This window comes from Nicotiana tabacum, chromosome 9 (assembly GCF_000715075.1).
Source record: "Nicotiana tabacum cultivar K326 chromosome 9, ASM71507v2, whole genome shotgun sequence".
In the NCBI taxonomy this organism is placed as follows: domain Eukaryota; kingdom Viridiplantae; phylum Streptophyta; class Magnoliopsida; order Solanales; family Solanaceae; genus Nicotiana; species Nicotiana tabacum.
In genome coordinates this window covers 89850703-89872512 of record NC_134088.1, presented here as the reverse complement: position 1 = coordinate 89872512, position 21810 = coordinate 89850703, and the positions used below count along the sequence as shown (strand labels likewise).

At 37.8% G+C, this 21810-nt stretch overlaps 1 protein-coding gene and 1 non-coding gene across 2 annotated transcripts; one reads left to right on the top strand and one right to left on the bottom strand.

The window, feature by feature from the left end:
• Window positions 1–9230: 9230 nt before the first annotated feature.
• TRNAQ-UUG (transfer RNA glutamine (anticodon UUG)) lies at window positions 9231–9302 on the bottom strand. The gene has a single exon. It is a non-coding gene; the product is annotated as a tRNA-Gln (tRNA).
• A 1078-nt stretch (window positions 9303–10380) lies between these two features.
• On the top strand, window positions 10381–12744 carry LOC107763023 (exocyst complex component EXO70C1-like). Its single transcript, XM_016581430.2, has one exon. The coding sequence runs from the start codon at window positions 10642–10644 to the stop codon at window positions 12637–12639; it is 1998 nt and encodes a 665-aa protein (XP_016436916.1). The 5' UTR covers window positions 10381–10641; the 3' UTR covers window positions 12640–12744.
• Window positions 12745–21810: the final 9066 nt, after the last annotated feature.

Below are 21810 nucleotides of genomic sequence, written 5' to 3'. Positions count from 1 at the left end.
TGCATAATTACTTAAAAAATCATAAATCGTTTTAAATCATGAATTAATTATTATAATAATTGTTTCTCTCCTATTCTTTGTCAAATATTAATTCTTGAATTCCTTCATTAATTGTTACATGCTATTTGAATTATGTATCTTAATTGTTATTTGACATTTAGCATATTAAATATTAAACTGCCTATGTTTTCCCTGATTTCCATAATAATTTGCTATTTGTCAATGTTTATTTCATAATTAAATCATAATTATTGTATGCTTGTTTTCTTATAATTTTATATTAATTATTGTATTTATTGGGGAAATTTCTTCTATAAGAATTGGTAAATGAATATATTGGAGGATCGGGTTGCATGCCGCAACAGAATAGATTGAAATGGATATATTGGAGGATCGGGTTGTACGCCGCAACAGACTTATTAAAAAGTTCATATTGGAGGATCAGGTTGCACGCCGCAACAGGCTTATTAAAAGTCAATATTTGGGGGACCGAATTGCATGCCGCAATAGACTTATTTAAAAGTTAATATATATACTTGATTAAAAATAATTATATGAGAGGATTGAAAATGAATATATTGTGAGAGCGGGTTGCACGCTGTAACAGAATTGAATGTGAATATATTGTGAGAGCGGGTTGCACGCTGCAACAGAATTGAATGTGAATATATTGTGAGAGCGGATTGCACGTTGCAACAGAATTGATGGAAATGATAATTGGTTATGACTGCTGAGTTGACTTCAATTATTATAAATGAGTTACCCGATTTATTTCTATTATTTGTTGTTACTAATATTGCGTATAGGATAATGTAGGTGACCAGCCTTAGCCTCGTCACTACTTTATCGAGGTTAGGCTCAGCACTTACCAGTACATGGTGTCGGTTGTACTGATACTATACTCTGCACTTTTTGTGCAGATTTTGGAGTTGGTCCCAGCGTTGCACCATAAACTTGCTTGAATTTCAGCTACTTAGAGGAGACTTGAGGTATAACTGCACGACGTCCGCAGTTCTGAAGTCCCCGTCTACTTTACTTTAGCTGTATGTTTATTTTCAGACAACTTTATTTTATTCAGGCCCTTATTTGTATTATTCTAGAAGCTTGTGCACTTGTGAAACCAATTCTGGGATGGTATTTAGACACCATTGTTCTTATGGATTATTCACTATATTTCAGACCTTACTTTCGCATTTGTTCTTTTGTTAGGATAATATTATTCTAACGTTGGCTTGCCTAGCAAGTGAAATGCTAGGTGCCATCACGGTCCGAAGGTGGAAATTTCGGATCGTGACAACTTTCTTTTCATGTTGTAGAAAAAGTATTTTCTTTTGTTTCAACAAAAAGAGTAATTTCTTTTCCTGATGTTGAAAAAGTATTTTCTTTTTCATAAATGAGTACTTTATTTTCATGTTGTAAAAAAATTATTTTCTTTCATTTCAACAAAATAAGTACTTTCTTCATGATGTAGAAAATATATTTTTTATTTTTCATAAAATGAGTACTTTCTTTTCATGTTGTATAAAAAGTAGTATTTTTTTTTGTTTCAACAAAAAAAATAATTTCTTTTCATGATGTAGAAAATGTATTTTTTTCACAAAATGAGTACTTTCTTTTCCTGTTGTAGAAAAACTATTTTTTTTTATTTCAACAAAAAAAAATATTTTCTTTTCATGTTGTAGAAAAACTATTTTCTTTCATCTAAATAAAATGAGTACTTTCTTTCTGAGGATATCAACCAAATATGGAAAAATAAAATATATTTTCTAGAACATGGGTCAATGTAGAACTCTATGATTAAGTATTTCTATGGGTCAAAGTTGGGCATCATCATGAGTCTATTTGGCTGATGATTTTTGATGGGTTAACTTGAGCTAGCCCAAAACAGCCCATTTGCAAAATCATTCTAGCCCAAACCAATTAAAACTTGGACGGATCGAAAGGGTTTGGGTTAGTTTTGCTACCCCTAATCTTATTCATCTGGGCATTTAGATTGGTTTAATTTGCCAAAGTGTATCTTAGCTCGATCTTGGAAGTGACTAGTGATCTTTCCCTTCATTTAGAGAACCAAAAGACGTTACGCACAAGAACCAATCCTTGTTTCTGTAAATTCTGGATTCTTATTCTTTCCCCTTTAAATTTAATACTCTAATTACATGCTTGTATAAAGTCGAAATAGATTTCGGCCTTCGTACGTTTGATCGAGTTCGAATGGTAAGCGACCGAAGTGAGACTTCGAGATGAGTTCCGAAGATAGTACAAACAAGCTTCGAGCTCCAAGACCGATCGAGGAATCGCCTCGGTATCATTATTGAGCCCATGACCAAATCGAACCGTAAGGCAACGTGAAGGTTGTCGGAGACGCACAGACCGATTGACACTCACCCCGAATGGAGAACTCAAACCAAGGACGAGGGCTCGACCCAATACCGAGCTCGAGCCAGTATTGAGCTCGCAGACAAGAGCCGTTGCAACCGCACTATGGGAGAGAATCTTGGCGGGAATCGAGAAAGAGACAATTCATCATGGACTCTCCACTATATATTTTTTATTATAAATAAAGTAAGATCCCTCTACTATAAACAGAGGAATCCTTGTAAGCACATGAAAAAGTTCACACATTGTAAGAAAAGACTACTTCTCTTATTGAAGAATAAATCTCTTGAGCTTGTTTTACTCAACATACTCACTCTTCTTGTTCAATAATTTATATCCTATTTTTATATCCAAGAATCTAAACATTTTCACTTCTACGAATGATTTATGTCAAGCTATATCACATATCCTTAGAACTACTTATAAATTTAACTATATCCGACTTTCCGAGTAAACAGTTTGGTGCCCACCATGGGGCTAAGGATAACAGTGGTTATTTGATACAAATCTGCAATACACACCAGTTACAACTTCGAATCAGCAATGGCAAACCCTCGATTGATGGCTTTACCTATCGACCACAAAGCCAGCCTTCAAGATGAAACCAACAACTTGATACCCAGGGCCGGAAGGCCACTTAATGATGTCACTAAAGCTCGAGTCGAAGTACCAGAAATCCGAGTCAAAGTACTGCTAGATGTCAATTCACAAGTGGCTCTTGAGGCAAACTAACGTTCCGAACCAGAAAAAAATATTCAGGGTGGAACTCAATCCGTAGCTCGAGACACCCATAACGTGGAGGAGATCGGAGTCAGCTTGCGGATGATCTTCGAGATGTTACAAGCCCAACAAATAGCGATAGCTCAGTTGCAGAGCCAAACTCAGGTACAAAGCAGGCCGGAGCCCAATCCGCTTCGAGAAATCACCCATAGAACGGAGCCAGTCATAGTGAAGTCAAACGAGCAAGAATCGGGGACTACTCCCGAAATTACTAAATTGCTCGAGGAACTCACAAAACGAGTCGAAGCCAACGATAAAAAAGTAGAAAAATATAATTCAAGGGTCGATCAGATCCCGGGAGCTCCACCAATGATAAAAGGGCTGGATTCGAAAAAGTTCATACAAAAGCCTTTTCCCTTGAGAGCAGCCCCAAAACCAATCCCCCAAAAATTTCGTATGCCCGAAATTCCCAAATATAACGGTACGACCGATCTCAACGAACACATCACCTCTTACACGTGTGTCATCAAGGGTAACGATTTGGAAGACGATGAGATCGAATCCGTGTTATTGAAAAAATTCGGAGAGACCCTCTCAAAGGGAGCGATGATTTGGTATCATAATCTGCCACCAAATTCCATCGATTCTTTTGCCATGTTAGCGGATTCGTTTGTAACGGCACATGCTGGTGCCATAAAGGTTGCAACAAGGAAATCGGACCTCTTCAAAGTAAAACAAAGGGGTAATGAAATGCTGAGGGAGTTCGTGTCCCGATTTCAAATAGAACGCATGGAATTGCCACCGGTCACAGACGACTGGGTCGTCCAAGCTTTCACCCAAGGGTTGAACGAGCAAAGTTCAATAGCATCACGTCGGCTGAAGCAAAATTTGATCGAGTATCCAGCAATAACTTGGGCGGATGTACACAACCGATATCATTCAAGAATTAAGGTCGAAGACGACCAGTTGGGAGCTCCTTCTGGATCCATGCATCAGAACAGGACAGCTATTAAAAACCAGAGGGACATCGACAGAGAGCAAAGGCCAAACAGAGACCGATATCAACTGTATGTCACAGATCGAATGAACAACGGTTCGACGCGCAATGCCGCTCGGAACAATCGAAGGAGTGATCGAGGAAAAAATTCTTGGGGGCTTATGAGCAAGAGTGGCTTTGATAAATTTGCCAATCCTATAGAGGCACCTCGGCTATCGGAGTATAATTTCAACATCGACGCATCAGGTATTGTATCGGCGATCGGAAGAATCAAAGATACTAGGTGGCCCAGACCCATGCAAACCGACCCTTCCCAAAGGAACCGAAATTCGATGTGCAAGTATCATGGTATGCATGACCACCGAACCGAGGATTGCAGACAATTAAGAGAAGAGGTAGCCCGTCTATTCAATGAGGGCCACCTTCGGGAGTTCCTCAGTGACCGAGCCAAGAATCACTTCATAGAAAGGGACGCCAGCAAAAAAGATAAACAAGAGGAACCTTTGCATATCATTCATATGATCATCGGTGGGGCTGATACTCCATAGGGATCCGTGCTCAAATACGGCAAGATACCGGCCACAGGGGAAAAATGAACTCGAGGTTATGTACCCGAAGGCACTTTATTATTCGGAATTGAAAAAGCCGAGGACATCTCTCAACCTCAGAACAACGCTCTGGTAATTTCTATCCTATTAAATAAATTTCAAGTTAAGCATGTCTTAGTGGATCCAGGTAGCTCTGCGAATATCATCTGATCTTAGGTAGTGGAGAAGCTCGGTTTACAGAATCAAGTCGTGCCCGCAGCTTGGGTCTTAAACGGCTTCAATATGGCCAGTGAAACAACTAAAGGGGAAATTATTCTGCCCGTAAATGTGGCTGGAACCATCCAAAACACCAAATTCCACGTAATCGAAGGCGATATGAGGTACAAAGCCCTACTCGGAAGACCATGGATCCACAATATGAGGGTAGTGCCTTCGATTCTACACCAAGTGATGAAATTCCCTACGTCGGACGATGTGAAGACAATATACGAGGAGCAACATGCTGCGAAGGAAATGTTTGCGATCGATGAGATAAAACCGATACCAACATTATCGGCCGTAGAAAGGTCGAGCACAAAATATAGGCGAGAAACCAAATAGTAATCACAGCAACCAGTCTCGACCGAATCGGTGAAGCAGGATATCGAAGATGACGAGGAAGAGTTTTCGACACCTCGAGCTCTCATCGTCCCTGATGACTCCAATGCCACCAAGTCGATGATCGAAGAACTGGAGAAGGTTATATTAATCGAACGTCTGCCCGAGAGAAAGGTATACCTGGGAACGGGGTTGACTCCCGAACTCAGGAAAAAACTTATTCAATTCCTTATTGATAACATAGATTATTTTGCTTGGTCCCATTTTGACATGACAGGGATCCCACCATCGATAACAGTGCACCAACTGAGTTTGGACCCTAGGTTCAAACCGATGAAGCAAAAAAGACGACCTCAATCCGAGGTAAAACATGCATTTGTAAGAGATGAGGTAACTAAACTTCTCAAAATAGGGTCAATTCGGGAAGTAGAATATCCCAAATGGTTAGCCAATGTGGTTGTAGTCCCCAAAAAAGGGAACAAACTTAGAATGTGTGTAGATTATAAAGATCTAAACAAAGCATGCCCCAAAGATTCTTTTCCACTGCCTAGCATCAATCGCTTGATCGATGCCATAGCTGGTCACGAGATCCTCACTTTTCTCGACGCCTATTCTGGGTACAATCAAATTAGCATGAACCCGGAGGACCAAGAAAAAACTTTATTTGTCACTAAGTATGGAACCTATTGCTATAATGTAATGCCATTCGGGCTAAAAAACGTAGGGGCTACGTACCAACGCCTAGTGAATAAAATGTTCGAAGAACAAATAGGTAAATTGATGGAAGTTTACATTGATGACATGCTAGTTATGTCCCTGCGCACAGAGAACCATTTGACTCATTTGCAGGAAACGTGCAAAATTTTAAGGAAATACAACATGAAGCTCAACCCCAAGAAATGTGCTTTCGGGGTTGGATCGAACAAGTTCCTCGGGTTCATGGTGTCGGATCAGGGGTTCGAGATCAACCCCGACAAAAGCAAAGCCATCGAAGGCATCACCGTCATGGATAGTTTGAAAGCAGTGCAAAGGCTAACCGGACGGATAGCTACCTTAGGACGATTCATTTCAAGGTCGTCAGATCGAAGCCATAAATTCATCTCTCTACTCAAAAAGAAGAGCGATTTCACCTGGACTCCTGAATGCCAACAGGCACTAGAACAATTGAAGGGGTACCTATTGAGCCCACCATTACTTCACACTCTGAAGACAGATGAGAAGCTTTACTTATACGTAGCGGTATCGAAAATTGCCATAAGTGGTGTCCTAGTTCGAGAAGAGCAAGGTACGCAGTTTACTGTTTATTATGTAAGTCAGACTTAGGAGAGGCAGAGACTAGATACCCACACTTAGAGAAATTGGAGCTTGCATTGATAAGCGCCTCTATAAAGTTAAGACCATACTTTCAATGTCACCCCGTATGCATTTTAACAACTTTCCCACTTCAAAACATTTTGCACAAGCCCGAACTATCGTGCCGACTGGCCAAATGGGCCGTCGAACTCATTGGGTACGATATTGAATATCAACCTCGAACGGCCATCAAGTCCCAAATTTTAGCAGACTTTGTGGCCGATTTCACACCAACCCTCATACTCGAAGTTAAAAAGGAACTCTTGTTAAAATCAGGTACATCGTCGGGGGTTTGGACCCTCTACACAGATGGTGCTTCAAATGTGAAGGGATCCGGGCTTGGCATCGTATTAAAACCTCCCAGGGGTGGCATTATTAGGCAATCCATCAAAACTACTAGATTAACTAACAATGAGGCCGAGTACGAGGCCATGATTGCAGGTCTCGAGCTAGCTAAGAGCTTGGGAGTAGAAGTCATTGAAGCCAAATGTGACTCTTTACTAGTGGTGAACCAAGTAAACAAAACTTTCGAAGTTCGAGAAGATAGGATGCAGAGGTATTTGGACAAGCTATAGGTAACTCTACACCGTGGAAACCATGAAGGCACCTGTGGAAACCACTCCGGCGCCGAACCACTAATTCGTAAAATCATCAGAGCAGGATACTTCTGGGATAACATGGAAAAGGACACTAAGGAGTTCGTTCGTAAATGCGATAAATGTCAAAGGTTTGCACCAATGATCCATTAACCCAGAGAGCAGCTTCATTCGGTAATTTCTCCATGGTCATTCATGAAATGTGGAATAGATATTGTCGCCCCTCTACCATCGGCCCCAGGTAAAGCTAAATTCATTTTGTTTATGACTGACTATTTCTCTAAATGGGTTGAAGCATAGGCGTTCAAAAAAGTAAGAGAGAAAGAGGTTATAGATTTTATCCGAGATCACATCGTGTGTATATTTGGTATACCAGCAGAAATAACATGTGACAATGGTAAGCAATTTATCGGCGGTAGAGTGATAAAATTTCTCGAAGATCATAAAATAAAAAGGATACTGTCAACACCATATCATCCTAGTGGGAACGGACAGGCCGAATCAACGAACAAGATTATCATCCAAAACATAAAGAAAAGATTGAACGAAGCCAAAGGAAAGTGGAGAGAAATTTTGCCCGAAGTCTTTTGGGCATATCGGACAACATCTAAATCCAGTACAGGAGCGACTCCATTTTCCTTAGTGTATGGCTACGAAGCTTTAATTCAGGTCGAAGTCGGGGAACCAAGCGCAAAGTTCCAACATACATCGGAAGAATCGAACTACGATGCAATGAATACTAGCCTCGAATTATTAGATGAAAAACGAGAAACGGCACTGGTTCGAATGGTTGCACAAAAACAACGAATCGAAAGGTACTACAACAGAAGAACCAACCTCCGCCATTTCAAGACCGGGGACTTGGTCCTAAGGAAGGTCACCGTCAACACTCGAGATCCTAATGAAGGGAAGCTCGGCCCAAATTGGGAAGGCCCCTATCAAGTCCTCAATATAGTCGGGAAAGGGTCTTATAAACTTAGAGCAATGGATGAAAAACCATTACCAAACAATTGGAACATATCGCTTCTCAAATGATATTATTGTTAAGGTATGATTTTCTCTTCTCTATCGTCTATATACGTATATTCAACACTAACTCATTACAGGAATTCGACAAAAAATATCAAGACCTCTGGTTTCAAAGCACGCGTTGTACTCTTTTTTCCCTTAGTTCGGCTTTTATCCCAAATGGATTTTTCCGGCAAGGTTTTTAATAAGGCAACAACTATGTGCTACCCGAGGACAAATCAATAGTATCCGAGGCTCCTTCGTAATCAACCTCGAATACTGGGGGGCTACCAATCGAATAAATTAAGTTCGACACAAGAAAGTTATTTCATATCAAATTCATGTCGAACAAGGTCTCGATAGAGAAAAGTGTAAGGGCCAAATGGTCAAAACGAACCATGCCCACGTAGTTTTGCTCAAACTCTGGCACAAGATACAAACACATATATAATGACTTATAAAGGAGAACTTCTTTTTTCAGATATCTCACACTTTGAAAAGATCTTCCTGCTTTATTATTCAAACAGGCTTAAAGGCTAACCACCATCAAGAGAATTTTTGATACAAGCGGTCATAAAAAGCCTACGGGCTAAAATATTTTGAGTTTGAGTTTGAAACAATCACTCACTCAATTATTAAAGCCTAAGGGTTATCTTACTTCGAGTTCGAGCAATCACTCACTCGATATCCAAGGTGACTCAATTATTAAAGCCTATGCAAGGTCAGTATCCAAGGTGACCTGATAACTTTGTTTTCCTTATTTTTTGGAATGAAACTGAACCTATAAGTAGTGGGAAAGGGGGAAAAGATAGAGGAGGATAGATTTAGTCCTTACATATGGTGCAGCTGGCAACTCTAGTCCAATTAAATTATATGGCAATTTAAAGTACAAAAGGGTATACATAATAACTGCCTGAACTCTGAAGTGCTTAGCTGAAACTAAAGTGAAATTTGTTCTTACAATGATTCCCTTGAAAAAGAGTGCTAAAGAAGAAAAATTAAATGAGAGAAAAATCAAAGGGTAAGAGATTCCAAAGGTCCTACCGGGAGTCGAACCCAGGTCGCTGGATTCAAAGTCCAGAGTGCTAACCACTACACCATAGAACCCTTTTATTAATCTGCAGCTTCTAGTTATATTTAACTGAAATATACATATAAATAAAAATTCTTTGGGATATTTTCTAAGTCTAAATGCGTATAGTTTATTATTTAGAAATTCCAGTTCACCTAGATTGGCAAATGAAATTGAAGCGATCTATTTTGGTTTTCTTCTAACTAGGAGTAGTAAACTAGTAATAAGAACTCTTTTGAGATATGTGACAATAGAATTCTTTTGGTGAATTATTCAAATATTGCATTGCAGTTTATAACTGGAAGAAAAGGACAAGTACATCATTTAGAGAAAAATATGATTTGGTGTAAACATTGGATGCAAGTAAAATTTTGAAACATTAGCTTACTTTCAACTCACTAATATATATTCATAGCCTTTTTAAGTAACAGTTATGTGGGAATATGTGTTTACCTGGAATACTAAACATATTAACATATAGTTCCAATCAGGAGCAAGTCGCGAAGACTTGTGAACACTATTGAGTCAGAGGGCAGTAAATAAGAGGAAAAGAAACATGGAACTAGTTGCATTTTGAATTGCCAACTATTTTCATCCATCCCTGTCTCAACCAAATTTCTAGAAAACAGCAATAAATTTCGAGCTATGTGATTTATAATTGGTGACAAGCAAGTGGTTGAAAAAGATTACTAGTACTAGTTATTATATTCGTTTTATTATATATAATAAGTGACAGTTATTTAAATTATATATTTGATATAAACCACAGAGAGTAATTTTGGAGCGTCAAGTATTTCCAGGCCTAAAGCAATGATTTTAGTGGCTTTGGGTGGAGCCGCCCTTGCGGAGTTAAGGCGAGTTAAAATTTTGTAGGTTAAGATAGAATCGGGAGTGCATCACTAGCCCTAATCTCATCGACTGATTTTAATGAATATAATTATGTGGTCTGGTAAGCAATGATGATGCTTTAAACAATAATTAGAAGGCAAAACAGTGGGGAGCCATTACTAAGAAAATGCAATGCAGTAATGCTAACAGAAAAGTAAGTCGTGAGAAGCACAACTAGCTTAATAAGCTTGTCAACCGGGTCAACAGTCAACTTGTACCAAACATCTCCCGAAAATAAACCTATCTTCCCATAAACTCGCACAATCTCAAAAACCAAAACTTCATCATTTCTCATTCTCAATCAACCTGTTCCATTCCCTTCCCCATTTCTCCTCCATCTCTACCAAACTGCTTGTTTCAAAATTCAACATGTCACATCTTTTTTCTTGATTTTTTTCATTTTTCATCAATTAACATATTGCTTGTTATATTCTTACGAACTATCCCTTCTGTTTTAATTTACTTCTTGAGATCTATTATAGCAAAATGGTGAAGAATCACTTAGATAAAAATGCCAGCTTTACAGGCAGCCCAAAACCACCCCGTTCAGCCACGTCCACCGAGGCGTCACGGGCTGATCAACATTCCAGAAATAGCAGCCAAGAAGAGTTAGATCATTCATTGAACACTCACATTGAGGATGTTAATAAGTTATCCGAAGATATTGATCAATTCGTAGACGTTCTTTCAACGTGCCATGATAAATCAAATCCCCCTGAAGTCCCTGATTCGGTCGAAACTTTCTCCAAAATCGTCGAGTCCATGATCAAAAAGTATAACTCTTGCGAAAATGCCACCAGATTTTGCAAGACGACAGAGGAGGACACTTGTTTTATAGGAGCAGTGATAATGTTATCCAAATTGACAAATTCCTTGAGTGAATTTCCATCAGGTTCAACGACCACGAGGTCGTTGAACCTAACGAGCATGGTCTTGCAACGTGCCATGACTTTCATGGAAGAAGAATTGAGAAACTTGTTAGAAGATTCTAGAGTGTCTTCCAATTCTAGAATTCTTAAAAATTCTTCATTCAATGCGAACAATCTATTAGATGGGGAGCAATGTGTTTTGACACTTTCAGAATCTAGCGGAGACGAGGAATATCCGTCGTATTCTCCAGATATAGTGACAAGAATGAATCGAATTGCCTCGGCTATGATCTTGGCTGGCTATGAAACAGAATGTTGTCAAGTGTACTCGATATCGAGAAGAAATGCATTCAGTGAACAAATGAAAAAGCTCGAATTCGAGAGGATAAACATGGAGGATGTTCAAAGAATGCCATGGGATTCTCTAGAAGGAGAGATTACGAGGTGGATCAGAGTTGTGAAAAGTTGTTCGACAACTCTGTTCCCTGGCGAAAAGAGACTCGGGGACTCTGTTTTCTCCGATTCTCCTATAATTTCGCAAAGCCTCTTTAGCAACCTGGCGCGCGCCATTGTGATTCAGCTTCTCGACTTTGCTGAGGCCGTCTCAATGACTAAACGCTCAGCCGAGAAGCTGTTCAAATATCTAGACATGCATGAAGCTATACGTGATCTCATTCTAGCAATCAACGTGTCGTGTTCCAATGAATGTGAGAACGAATTGAATTCGGAGATTTCAGCTACAGGAGACAGAATAGGAGAGTCGGCTGTGAGCATATTCTGTGATCTCGAAAATTCCATAAAAAATGATGTAGCGAGGACACCGGTCCCGGGTGGGGCAGTGCACCCTCTAACGCGTTACGTTATGAATTATCTAAAATATGCATGTGAGTACAAAGATACCCTAGAGCATATTTTCCAGCAACATGTAAAATTGGAGGAATCCAATTCCCCTGCCAAATTGAAACCAACATTGGAGGTAGAAACAGAGAGCGAAAGCCCCCACAGTTCTGAAACAGTAGCCGGGACGATGCCGTTCTCAATACAGTTAGTCACAATAATGGACCTTTTAGATACAAATCTTGAAGCCAAATCAAACCTGTACAGAGACCCTGCGTTGCGCCACATTTTCTTAATGAACAATGGTAGATATATCTTACAAAAAGTTAAAGGGTCCGCGGAGATACACCAAGTGATGGGCGACACGTGGTGTAGGAGAAGATCAACGATCGTGAGACAATACCACAAGAATTACCAAAGGGAAACATGGGGTAAGGTACTCCAAATCCTAAGCCATGACGGAATGCAAGTCCATGGGAAAGTAGTGAAGACAACAGTGAAAGAGAGGTTCAAGAATTTCAATACAATGTTTGATGAAATACACAGGAGTCAAAGCACTTGGGTTGTAAGTGACGAGCAGCTTCAATCAGAGCTTCGTGTTTCGATATCAGCTTTGGTAATTCCAGCTTATAGGTCATTTTTTGGGAGGTTTAGACAGTATTTGGACAATGGAAAGCAATCAGAAAAGTATGTAAAGTACCAGCCAGAGGATATTGAAACATTGATTGATGGACTATTTGATGGTAATTCTGCATCAATGGCCAGGAGGAAGACATAGTTGTGGTTATTCATGCTAAAGAAAAACTCCTCTAGAGTGGAAATTTTATATTATTGTATTTCATTTCCCTCTTTTTATATTTCAGCCTTCTCAACTTTTCTTTTATACATGCGTCAATGGACTTGTATTAGACTCTTTTTTAGTGTACCATAGTTTTATGCCTTCTTTAATTGATATGTTGATACTGTTAAATTTATTTTCGGTATATATCAAATGATCAACAGTTTACAATCCTATCAGTTCAACAATATTAAACTAGTCATACATCTTAAATTCGACTTTACAGGCATAATTTTCATTTTCTGAATTTGGATATTTAGCTGTTGGGCAGGTTTTGGTCGTTGAACGAGTGAATACATTTTTTGCCTTTTCCCTTAATTTCCAGTTAGTCGTTTTGCCATCTTCTCCTACTAGATGAGGGATGGCCCATGCTGAGCATGTCCCAACACTTAATTACAAAAATATTTATCTTAATTGCATTACTTTAATTATTTTGTAAAGATCATTCATGTTAATTTAAATAATTTACTTAAAGATGAAAAATTCATATACATCTTTGTTCAATAAAAATCCTTGTGTTTCCAAGTTAACCATCTCATTTTAAACTATTTGTTGGCAGAGGCGAACCTAGGATTTGAAGATCGCGAGTGCACTTTTCGATTCAACCAAAATCTATTTTATATTTAAGGTGCCAGTGCTAATATGCCACTATTTTCTAAAAATATATACATATAAATATATGATTTTTGCCGAACTTTACAGGTGTCAGTAACCCCTCTCAGTATAGCATACTTCTGCCTCTGTTCGTTGGAATTTAGCATCAAGGAAAAAGAAATAAAAAGGTTACCAATATTTTATCAACCTTTTTTTTTTCTTTTTTTCTTTTTTTTTTGTGTGTGTGTCTTTGTGTGTTGTTTTTTCCTCATATTCTTATGTGAAATTTAAAATAAATCTTGTTTTAGCATAATAATTGGCGGGCTTATTTGTAGCACAAATATTCATAGGCAACACATTTTGGTAATTTCTTAGCGCGTTAAATTTAAGAATACGAAGTCTCTAAATTTATTTATACCTCATCAACTTGTGAATAACCAAAGTGTTTGTATTTTTCGTTGCCTAGTTAATTTGTTAGTTAATAGTATTAAAATAAGATGAGATATCTTTTTTTAACATACAAAAAAATATGTGTTACATTAGAAGTGAACCCGAAAATATAGAAACAAATATTTCTAAAGGAGTACTAATTTTACTGTTTCATTTTATAGAATTTTCTCGTTAAGTGCTTGAATAATATACAGTTATTTGAGCAATTCCACCTTGAAATATTTACCTGACATAAATAATCTTGAAGATTCAAATGGTAGATATTATAGTTTGAACACTAATACCGCGAGTTTTAATTTCAGTCCGTGTCATTTCCTAATAGATGACCCTCTTCCTGTTATATATATGAAAAAAATAATAAATTTAGTATTAATATTATAAATTAAGAGGGAGCAGGTTTTTCTAAATGAGAATAACTTAATTAATAATTAATAAAAGTAACTCAATGTTTGGTTTAAAATGGCATAGTAATATTTAAGGGTTAGCCTTTTATAAATAATTTGTATTCTACTAATTAGTTACCAAAACAAAATAATACTAGTAAACCAAAAAATTCCAATTCCTTCCAAACGTTAAGTTAGTTGGGTCTTATAATTAATTATGTTGCTTATCTTAAGGTAAGTAAACATTTCATTGTTTCTGGTTATATTTGTTTCTTATGAAAGGATTATTTTGTTAAATGTTACATAATTTAGCACATGTTTTTATCCGTAACTTAAAATTTACACGGCTTTAAATAAATCAACATGGAAAAATAAGTTGATTACTATACTTTGTTGTGGTTTGTAACTCTTACAGCTTAGCATATAACTCAGGTTAGCTTTTTGTTAAACTATATACCTAATCAAACTTAAAGTACACAGATTCATATATTGGCCATGCAAATAGTTGTCATATTAGCAAAACGTGGCAATCACATATGCATCACATGTTAATTCATAGGAACCTGATGTGTTGGAGTATGTAATTAACTGGTTCAATAGTCCAGCGCCGAAATACAAAGCGAATAAAGCTGTAAATACCCCAAAAGACCCTTCAAAGTTCCACATGTATATAAAGGAATAAAGTGAAATGGCCTGATTTTTTGGTCAATTCATGTTGACCAGAAGCACCTCTCATTCCCTCTTCTATATAGTAGTAAAGTAAAGTAATTTGAAAATGAGTTGGTCTCATGAAGCCAACCATCCTAGCTCGATGGTTCGGTAAGGTTGGGCTAAAAATGTTTAGGGCCCATTTAAAATAAAGGCTTAATATCCCAGCTCCAGTCAACCTGCTGGTTTCATGGGGCTGAGGTGGCCTAAGTCCAAACAACAGGAAATTACACCAATGACCTTGAAAATATCTGTTTGATAACAAATTTTTAAAGGTCAAAAATCAAAAGTGTTACTCATGGGTCAAGCGAGGGGTAACACTTGTTAAACTTGAAGTTCTGCTCATGAAATAAATGGGATAAAAAAAATCAATAGTGGCACCGAAGTACCCTATTTGTGCAAATCATTAAAATATTCATAGAAATATTATTAATCAACCTAGAAATAAAATCCTAAATTAACTAAAGTGAATTAGAGGAACATAAAATAAATAGTCATTGCATCTAATGAACAAGTTTTTTAAAATTCACATTTGCAACTTTATTATTTTGGCTAAATCCTTTTTGATTTGGCTAAATGTAATGAAGCTCTAACCAACTTTCGCTTACTGGTTTGGCTCGAAAAATATATACAGTTAAAATAAATAGATATTATATCTAAAGAAGAATTTAAAAAATCCACAGTTGATATTCTATTATTTTGGATGAAACTAATTCTATTTGGCCAAAATGATGCAAAGTTAGGATAAAATATGATGCAATATTGAATTTTATTTCCAACTAAGAATAATTTTCTTAAAAATAAGCAAAGTTAGGGTAAAATTTGAATTTTTAATTAACGATTGAAAAATTATTCCTCTTAAAAGCTAATATTCTATTTTTTTCTCTCACACACCTAAAAAAATATATTCATTTTCTTTTTCACATTAACGCTCAGGAAGTAAAGATAATCAAATAGCCAAGTCAGAGGATAATTAAGAATATAAATAATTAATGCATACAACTAATAAGTCATGTCAAGTTTAAAGGAGTTTTTAAGTATTCTGTCCTAATTTTTTTTTGCATTCTAATAAACTAGCAATTCTAGAGCATCTAATTAATTAGGCGGGCTACAATGTAATGATGACAAAAGAGTTAGTATTAAGCAGCTCATATGCCATTGGATGAGTAAATTGGTAGTAAAATAAAGGCATTGAAGTGAAAAATAAAAGATGGACAGCCTTGACCCCAACCTTCCGCCGTTATTTCGCCGCATCACTAAATTCTCTGCTGCCTAATTACTCAAAATCAAAGGCCTTCGAAGCCCAACGTGCTTGTTTATTTAGTTCCTTCCTTTTATTATTTTTGTCTTCTTATAGGAAATGCCATAATATGTCTTTGCTTTAGGTGGACCTACCTATTATTTTCTCTCTCGTTGTAAAATGGGTGTTCTACTAGATTTATTGACCCGACTACTTAGTTGGACACTTGGAGATGACATCATGTTTACGGGGTTTTAGGTCTTTATGGCTTTTTAGAATGGTGAATATAAGAAAATATTTTTCGTGTAAAACATATATCTCTTATGTGTTAAAATACACATGAGAGATGGCATATGTTTCTCATATGTAAATTTTTCCCATATAAAAAAAAAATATAAAATCATAAAAGTAAAAACAAGTCTGTAGTGTGCCTTAAAACATTTTACCCTATGTTTACCCATGGATATACCGTATACGTAATTGATGATCTAAACGCACCCCTTTGCTCTCCAAGCTTTGACCAAGTTTCTTTTTGGTCAATTTTTTTTTTTGGGTCAAAAGTATCAAAGATTTAGGTATTTGGCCAAACTTTTAGAAAGAAGGAAGTACTTTCAAATAGAAAGAGAAGCAGTTTTAGAAAAACAAAAAATATATTTTCTCCTCAAAAATACTTTTTTGAAAAGTATTATTGAGAAGAATATACTTTAAAATACTTAATAAAAGTTTTGTCAAATATTAATTGCTGCTCAAAAATACTTTTTAAATTAATTAACCAAGCACAAATTATTTTTCATAAAAAATACTTATTAAAAATATATTTTTGAGAAAAATACTTGGCTAACCGGCTATTAGTATTCTCTTTTTCTTTCTTATAAAATGTAAGCAAAATAATAAATAAATCTAGCTTGGATTATGAAACGGATTTTTTTTTTATAATTACTTTTTACATTGCATAAGGTGATAATGAAAGAGAGACGACATAAGAATTATTGGTATATGTCACGACCTAAAATCTTAACCTGTCGTGATAGTGCCTATCTCACTACTAGACAAGCCAACAACCCTAATAAACCGCAATTTCCATTAAGTTTGAAAACATAATATTGCATTTCATAGAAAATCTCACAATTACTGACATAAAAAAAATACATTCCCAAAACCCAGTATCACTGAGTACATGAGCATCTAAAATATTATTAGAGTCTGACTTATAAAAATATTGTCTAAAAATATAGAACAGTACAATAACTGAAGGGGAAGGGAGTCAAGGTCTGCGGAAGCCAAGCAGCTACCTTGTTAGTGTAATGACCCAACCAGTCATTTGACTTTTAGAACTCCGTTCCCCTAAATAAAACTTTCCGTATGTGCTTTTAATGATTTATAACTTGCGGGGATGATTGGTTCGAGATTTGAAAGTATTTGGGTTGAAATCGGAATACTTGGTTCCTTAAGTTGGCTTTAAAAGGCCAAGTTTGACTTTGGTCAACATTTTGAGAAAACGACTTCGGAATAGAATTTTGATGATTCCAACAGCTCCGTATGGTAATTTTGGACTTAGGAGCATATTCGAATTTTATTTGGAAGCCCGTAGTTAAAATAGACTTGAAATGGCTAAAATATGAATTTAAGTTTGGAAGTTTGACCGGGGAGTTGACTTTTTGATATCGGAGTCGGAATCCAATTCTGAAAATTTTATATATCTTTATTATGTCATTTATGACTTGTATGCAAAATTTGAGGTCAATCGAACTTGATTTGATAGGTTTTGACATCGAATGTAGAAGTTAAAAATTTTAAGTTTCATTAAGCTTGAATTGGAGCATAATTCGTGGTTTTAGCATTGTTTTATGTGATTTGAAGTTTCAAATAAGTTCGTATGATGTTTTAGGACTTGTTGGTATATTTGATTGAGGTCCCGAGGGCCTCGGGTGAGTTTCGGATGGTTAACAGATCAAAAGTTGGACTTAAAACAGCTGCTATAATTTTTCCTTTCTGCTGAAAATTCTGGGCTGTGATCGAGCTTAAGATCGAGCCCAAGATCGAAGCCCAGAATCGAGACCGAAGATCGAGGCCATGATCGAAGGCAGGGCTCGAGGGTCATGATCGAAGGCCCATGCTTGAGAGCCATGATCGAAGACAAAGGCTCGAGGGCCATGATCGAAGCCACGATCGAGGCCGAGGGTCGAGGCCATGATCGAGGCCGAGGATTGAGGTCATGATCGAAGACCCAAGCTCGAAGGCCATGATCGAACCAAGATCAAGGCCGAGGATCAAGGTCATGATCGAGGGCTACCTGGGCAGAATTATAAAGGAGGGCATTCGTCTCATTCGCCATTTTTAACAAATTGCTTGAGCATAGGCGATTTTTGATATATTTTCAAGGAAAAGACATTGGGGTAAGTGATTCTAACTCGAATTTGATCAATATGCACAAATATATCATTGCTTTCACCATTTAATTAGTGTTTTGAGATTTAAATTTGGAAAATTTTTAGAAATCTCATAGAAACGATTTTTTGAGATTTCGGTATCGATTCGGACTCGGATTTGAGTGAAACTGGTATGGTTGGACTCGTAATTGAATGGGTTATCGGATTTCATAACTTTTACCAGATTCCGGGATATGGGCCCCATGGACGAATTTTTAATTAATTTCGGAATTTGTATTGAAAATGTAGCTATGAAATTGATTCTATAATTTTTGGTGACTGTATCGAATTATTTTTGGTTAGATTCGAGCCATTTAGAGTTGGATAAATCGAAAAAAGGGTCTATTAGTAGATTAAATTAGAGCAAGACGAGGTAAGTCTCTTGTCTAATCTTGTGAGGGGAAAATTACCCCATAGGTAATTAAAGTAATAATTGTTGCCAATTGTGGGGGCTACGTACGCACGAGGTAACGAGAGTCCGTGCGTAGCTACTATTAATGCTAAAGTCCGGGTAGTTTAGGACTCAAAGCATGAATTACTTGTGTAAATTATATTCTTTGTTTAATTAATATTATTTGATATATACATATATATTGAATTGTTAGATAAAAATATTAAAGGATGAAAATCTCATATACTTGATTTATTAAAAGATAAAAATTTCATATGCTTGATTTTCTATTTAAATTAATTAATTGTTAAGAAAAATTATTCTTCCTCCCGAATTTATCTTATAATAAATATACTCTCCTTCCGGAGGTACATAAGAAAATGTTCTCATTTCTTATGGAGCGGGCCGAACTCCTCGGCAGGATAGATGCATCTATGGATCGCGCCGCACGTCCCTCGGCAGTGTACATGACACTCTGGATCGGATCGTACGACCACGGCAGAAATCGTGCATAATAATAATAATTACACGATACTTTGATAGTTTATTGCAGCTTGTAATGCTAATTGATAAATTGAAAATTTATTGGAATTGAAGGAATTTAATTAATATATTGAGAATTGTTGCATTTGAAGGAATTTAATTATTTCTGTTGATTAAATAAAATTATTGTTGACTTTATGAATCATGTTGAGTTAAATAAATTCTATTTTATTCTATTTAATATTGTTGATCCTTAGTGAGTGTCAAAGTCGATCCTCTCGTCTCTACCACTTCGAGATTAGGCTTGATACTTACTGGGTACACGTTGTTTACGTATTCATACTACACTTGCTGCACTTTTTGTGCAGGATCTAAGACAGGTACTAGTGGAGGACTTATCATCTCATATCCACATTATCCAGAGGCGTAATGGTGAGCTACCTTTTTGAGCCGTTCTGCAGCTACCAGTGCCTCTTCTTGCATTTTTATTTTGTCTATACACTTGTGACACCGGGTCTTGGCACACACATTGGTATAATTTGGAATTGTATTATTTTCTTGGATTTAAGTTAATTAGTATCTTTTTAAATTTCTTTAATATTTCTAGAAAAATAATAAAATTACTTAGAAAATTATTCTGAAAATAATTGATATATATTTAATTTATTTGTTGGCTTGCCTAGCTGTAGTGTTGGGCGCCATCACGACCTATAGGTGAAATTGGGTCGTGACAACATGATATCAGAGCACTAGGTTCACGTAGGTCTCACAAGTTATGAGCTAACCTAATAGAGTCTTGCAGATCGGTACGTAGACGTCTGTACTTATCTTCGAGAGGCTATAGGGTGTTAAGAAACTATATTTCTTCATATTCTATTGTGCAATTAATGTAATACTAAATATCCTTCTCTTATTCTCTCATAGATGGTGAGAACACGATCTAATGAGGTTCCAGACCAGGGAAGAGCTACTCCCCCAGTTGTTAGAAGCCGAGGCAGAGGCCGAGGGCGGGCTCCAGCCCGTGGTAGAGGGCGAGGACGTCTCAGGACTATTCTAGTTATGCCGCCAGTGGGTCCAGTAGAGAACCCCATTGTTGAGGAACAGGGTGAGGTGCCTGTGGCAGAGCCAGCTCCGGTGGATTTCACATCTGCACCGTGATTCCAGGATGTTATGGGTCGTATGCTGCGGTTCATGGACAATATGACTCAGGCCGGTTTATTTTCGGCAGACCCAGCCACATCTTAAGCGGGCGGGGGAACACAGACCCCTACCGCGTAGGCTCATGGACAGGCAGCTGCTGTATATCAGACCCAGGGTGCACTACTAGTGGGTGGAGCCCAGCCAGTGGCAGCAGCTATACCTGATCCTACGCTAGCTATAACCGCTGATCCTCAGAAACTATTGGACAGATGGACTAGACTATATCCTCCTGTCTAGAGCGACATGAGGATCCCCATGATTTCATTGATCGGTGCAAGGATAGATTATACAACATGAGGATATTGAAGTCTCATGGGGTAGACTTTTCTACTTTTCAGCTAGAGGGCAGAGCCCGTAGATGGTGGCAGTCTTATGTTCTTGGCAGACCAGCATATTCTCCTCCCATAACTTGGGACAGGTTCACCCCTATCTTCCTGGACAGGTATATTCCACCCTCCCAGAGGGAAGAGTTGAGGTTTCAGTTTGAGCAGCTCCAGCAGGGTCAGATGTCAGTGACCGATTATGAGGCGAGGTTTTCTGAGTTATCTCGCCATGCACTTATGATACTCCCTACTGAGGCGGAGAGAGTGCAGAGGTTTGTTGCGGGTTTACATACTGGCATTCAGGCCACTATGGCTAGAGAAGTTGATATGGGTACTTCTTATGAGCTAGTCGTGGAGATAGCCAGCATGATTTGGGGTGTACGTCAGCGGAGCCGAGAGCAGGTTATGAGAGATAAGAGGTTCAGGTATTCTCGAGAGTTTAGAGGTGCTCCATCTGGGGGCAGAGGTCAGTCCGTGAGAGGGCAGTCCAGTAGGCCCCCATATCCAGCACCATCGCCTCCTCGGGGTGCTCCAGTACGACCTTATTTCAGTGCTATACCAGAGAGTTCTCATCGCTCACCAGCTATTCAGGTTTTTTCCAGTAGGTATTCAGGTCACCAAGGCCAGATTTCTAGTCAGCAGCTTATCATACCTAAGAGTTGTTACGAGTGTGGGGATCCCAGTCACATATAAAGATTCTGCCCCAGACTTTGGGGTAGACCAGTGCAGCAGGGTCAACAGCCTATGATTATCGCACCAGTTGCTCTACCAGTCATCCAACCACCAAGAGGTTGAGGACAGGTGGGTAGGGGCCGTCCTAGAGGTGGAGGTCAGCCAGGTAGAGGCCAGCCAATTGGCGCTCCAGCTCGGTTCTATGCTTTTTCGGCCAGACCAGATATAGAGGCCTCAG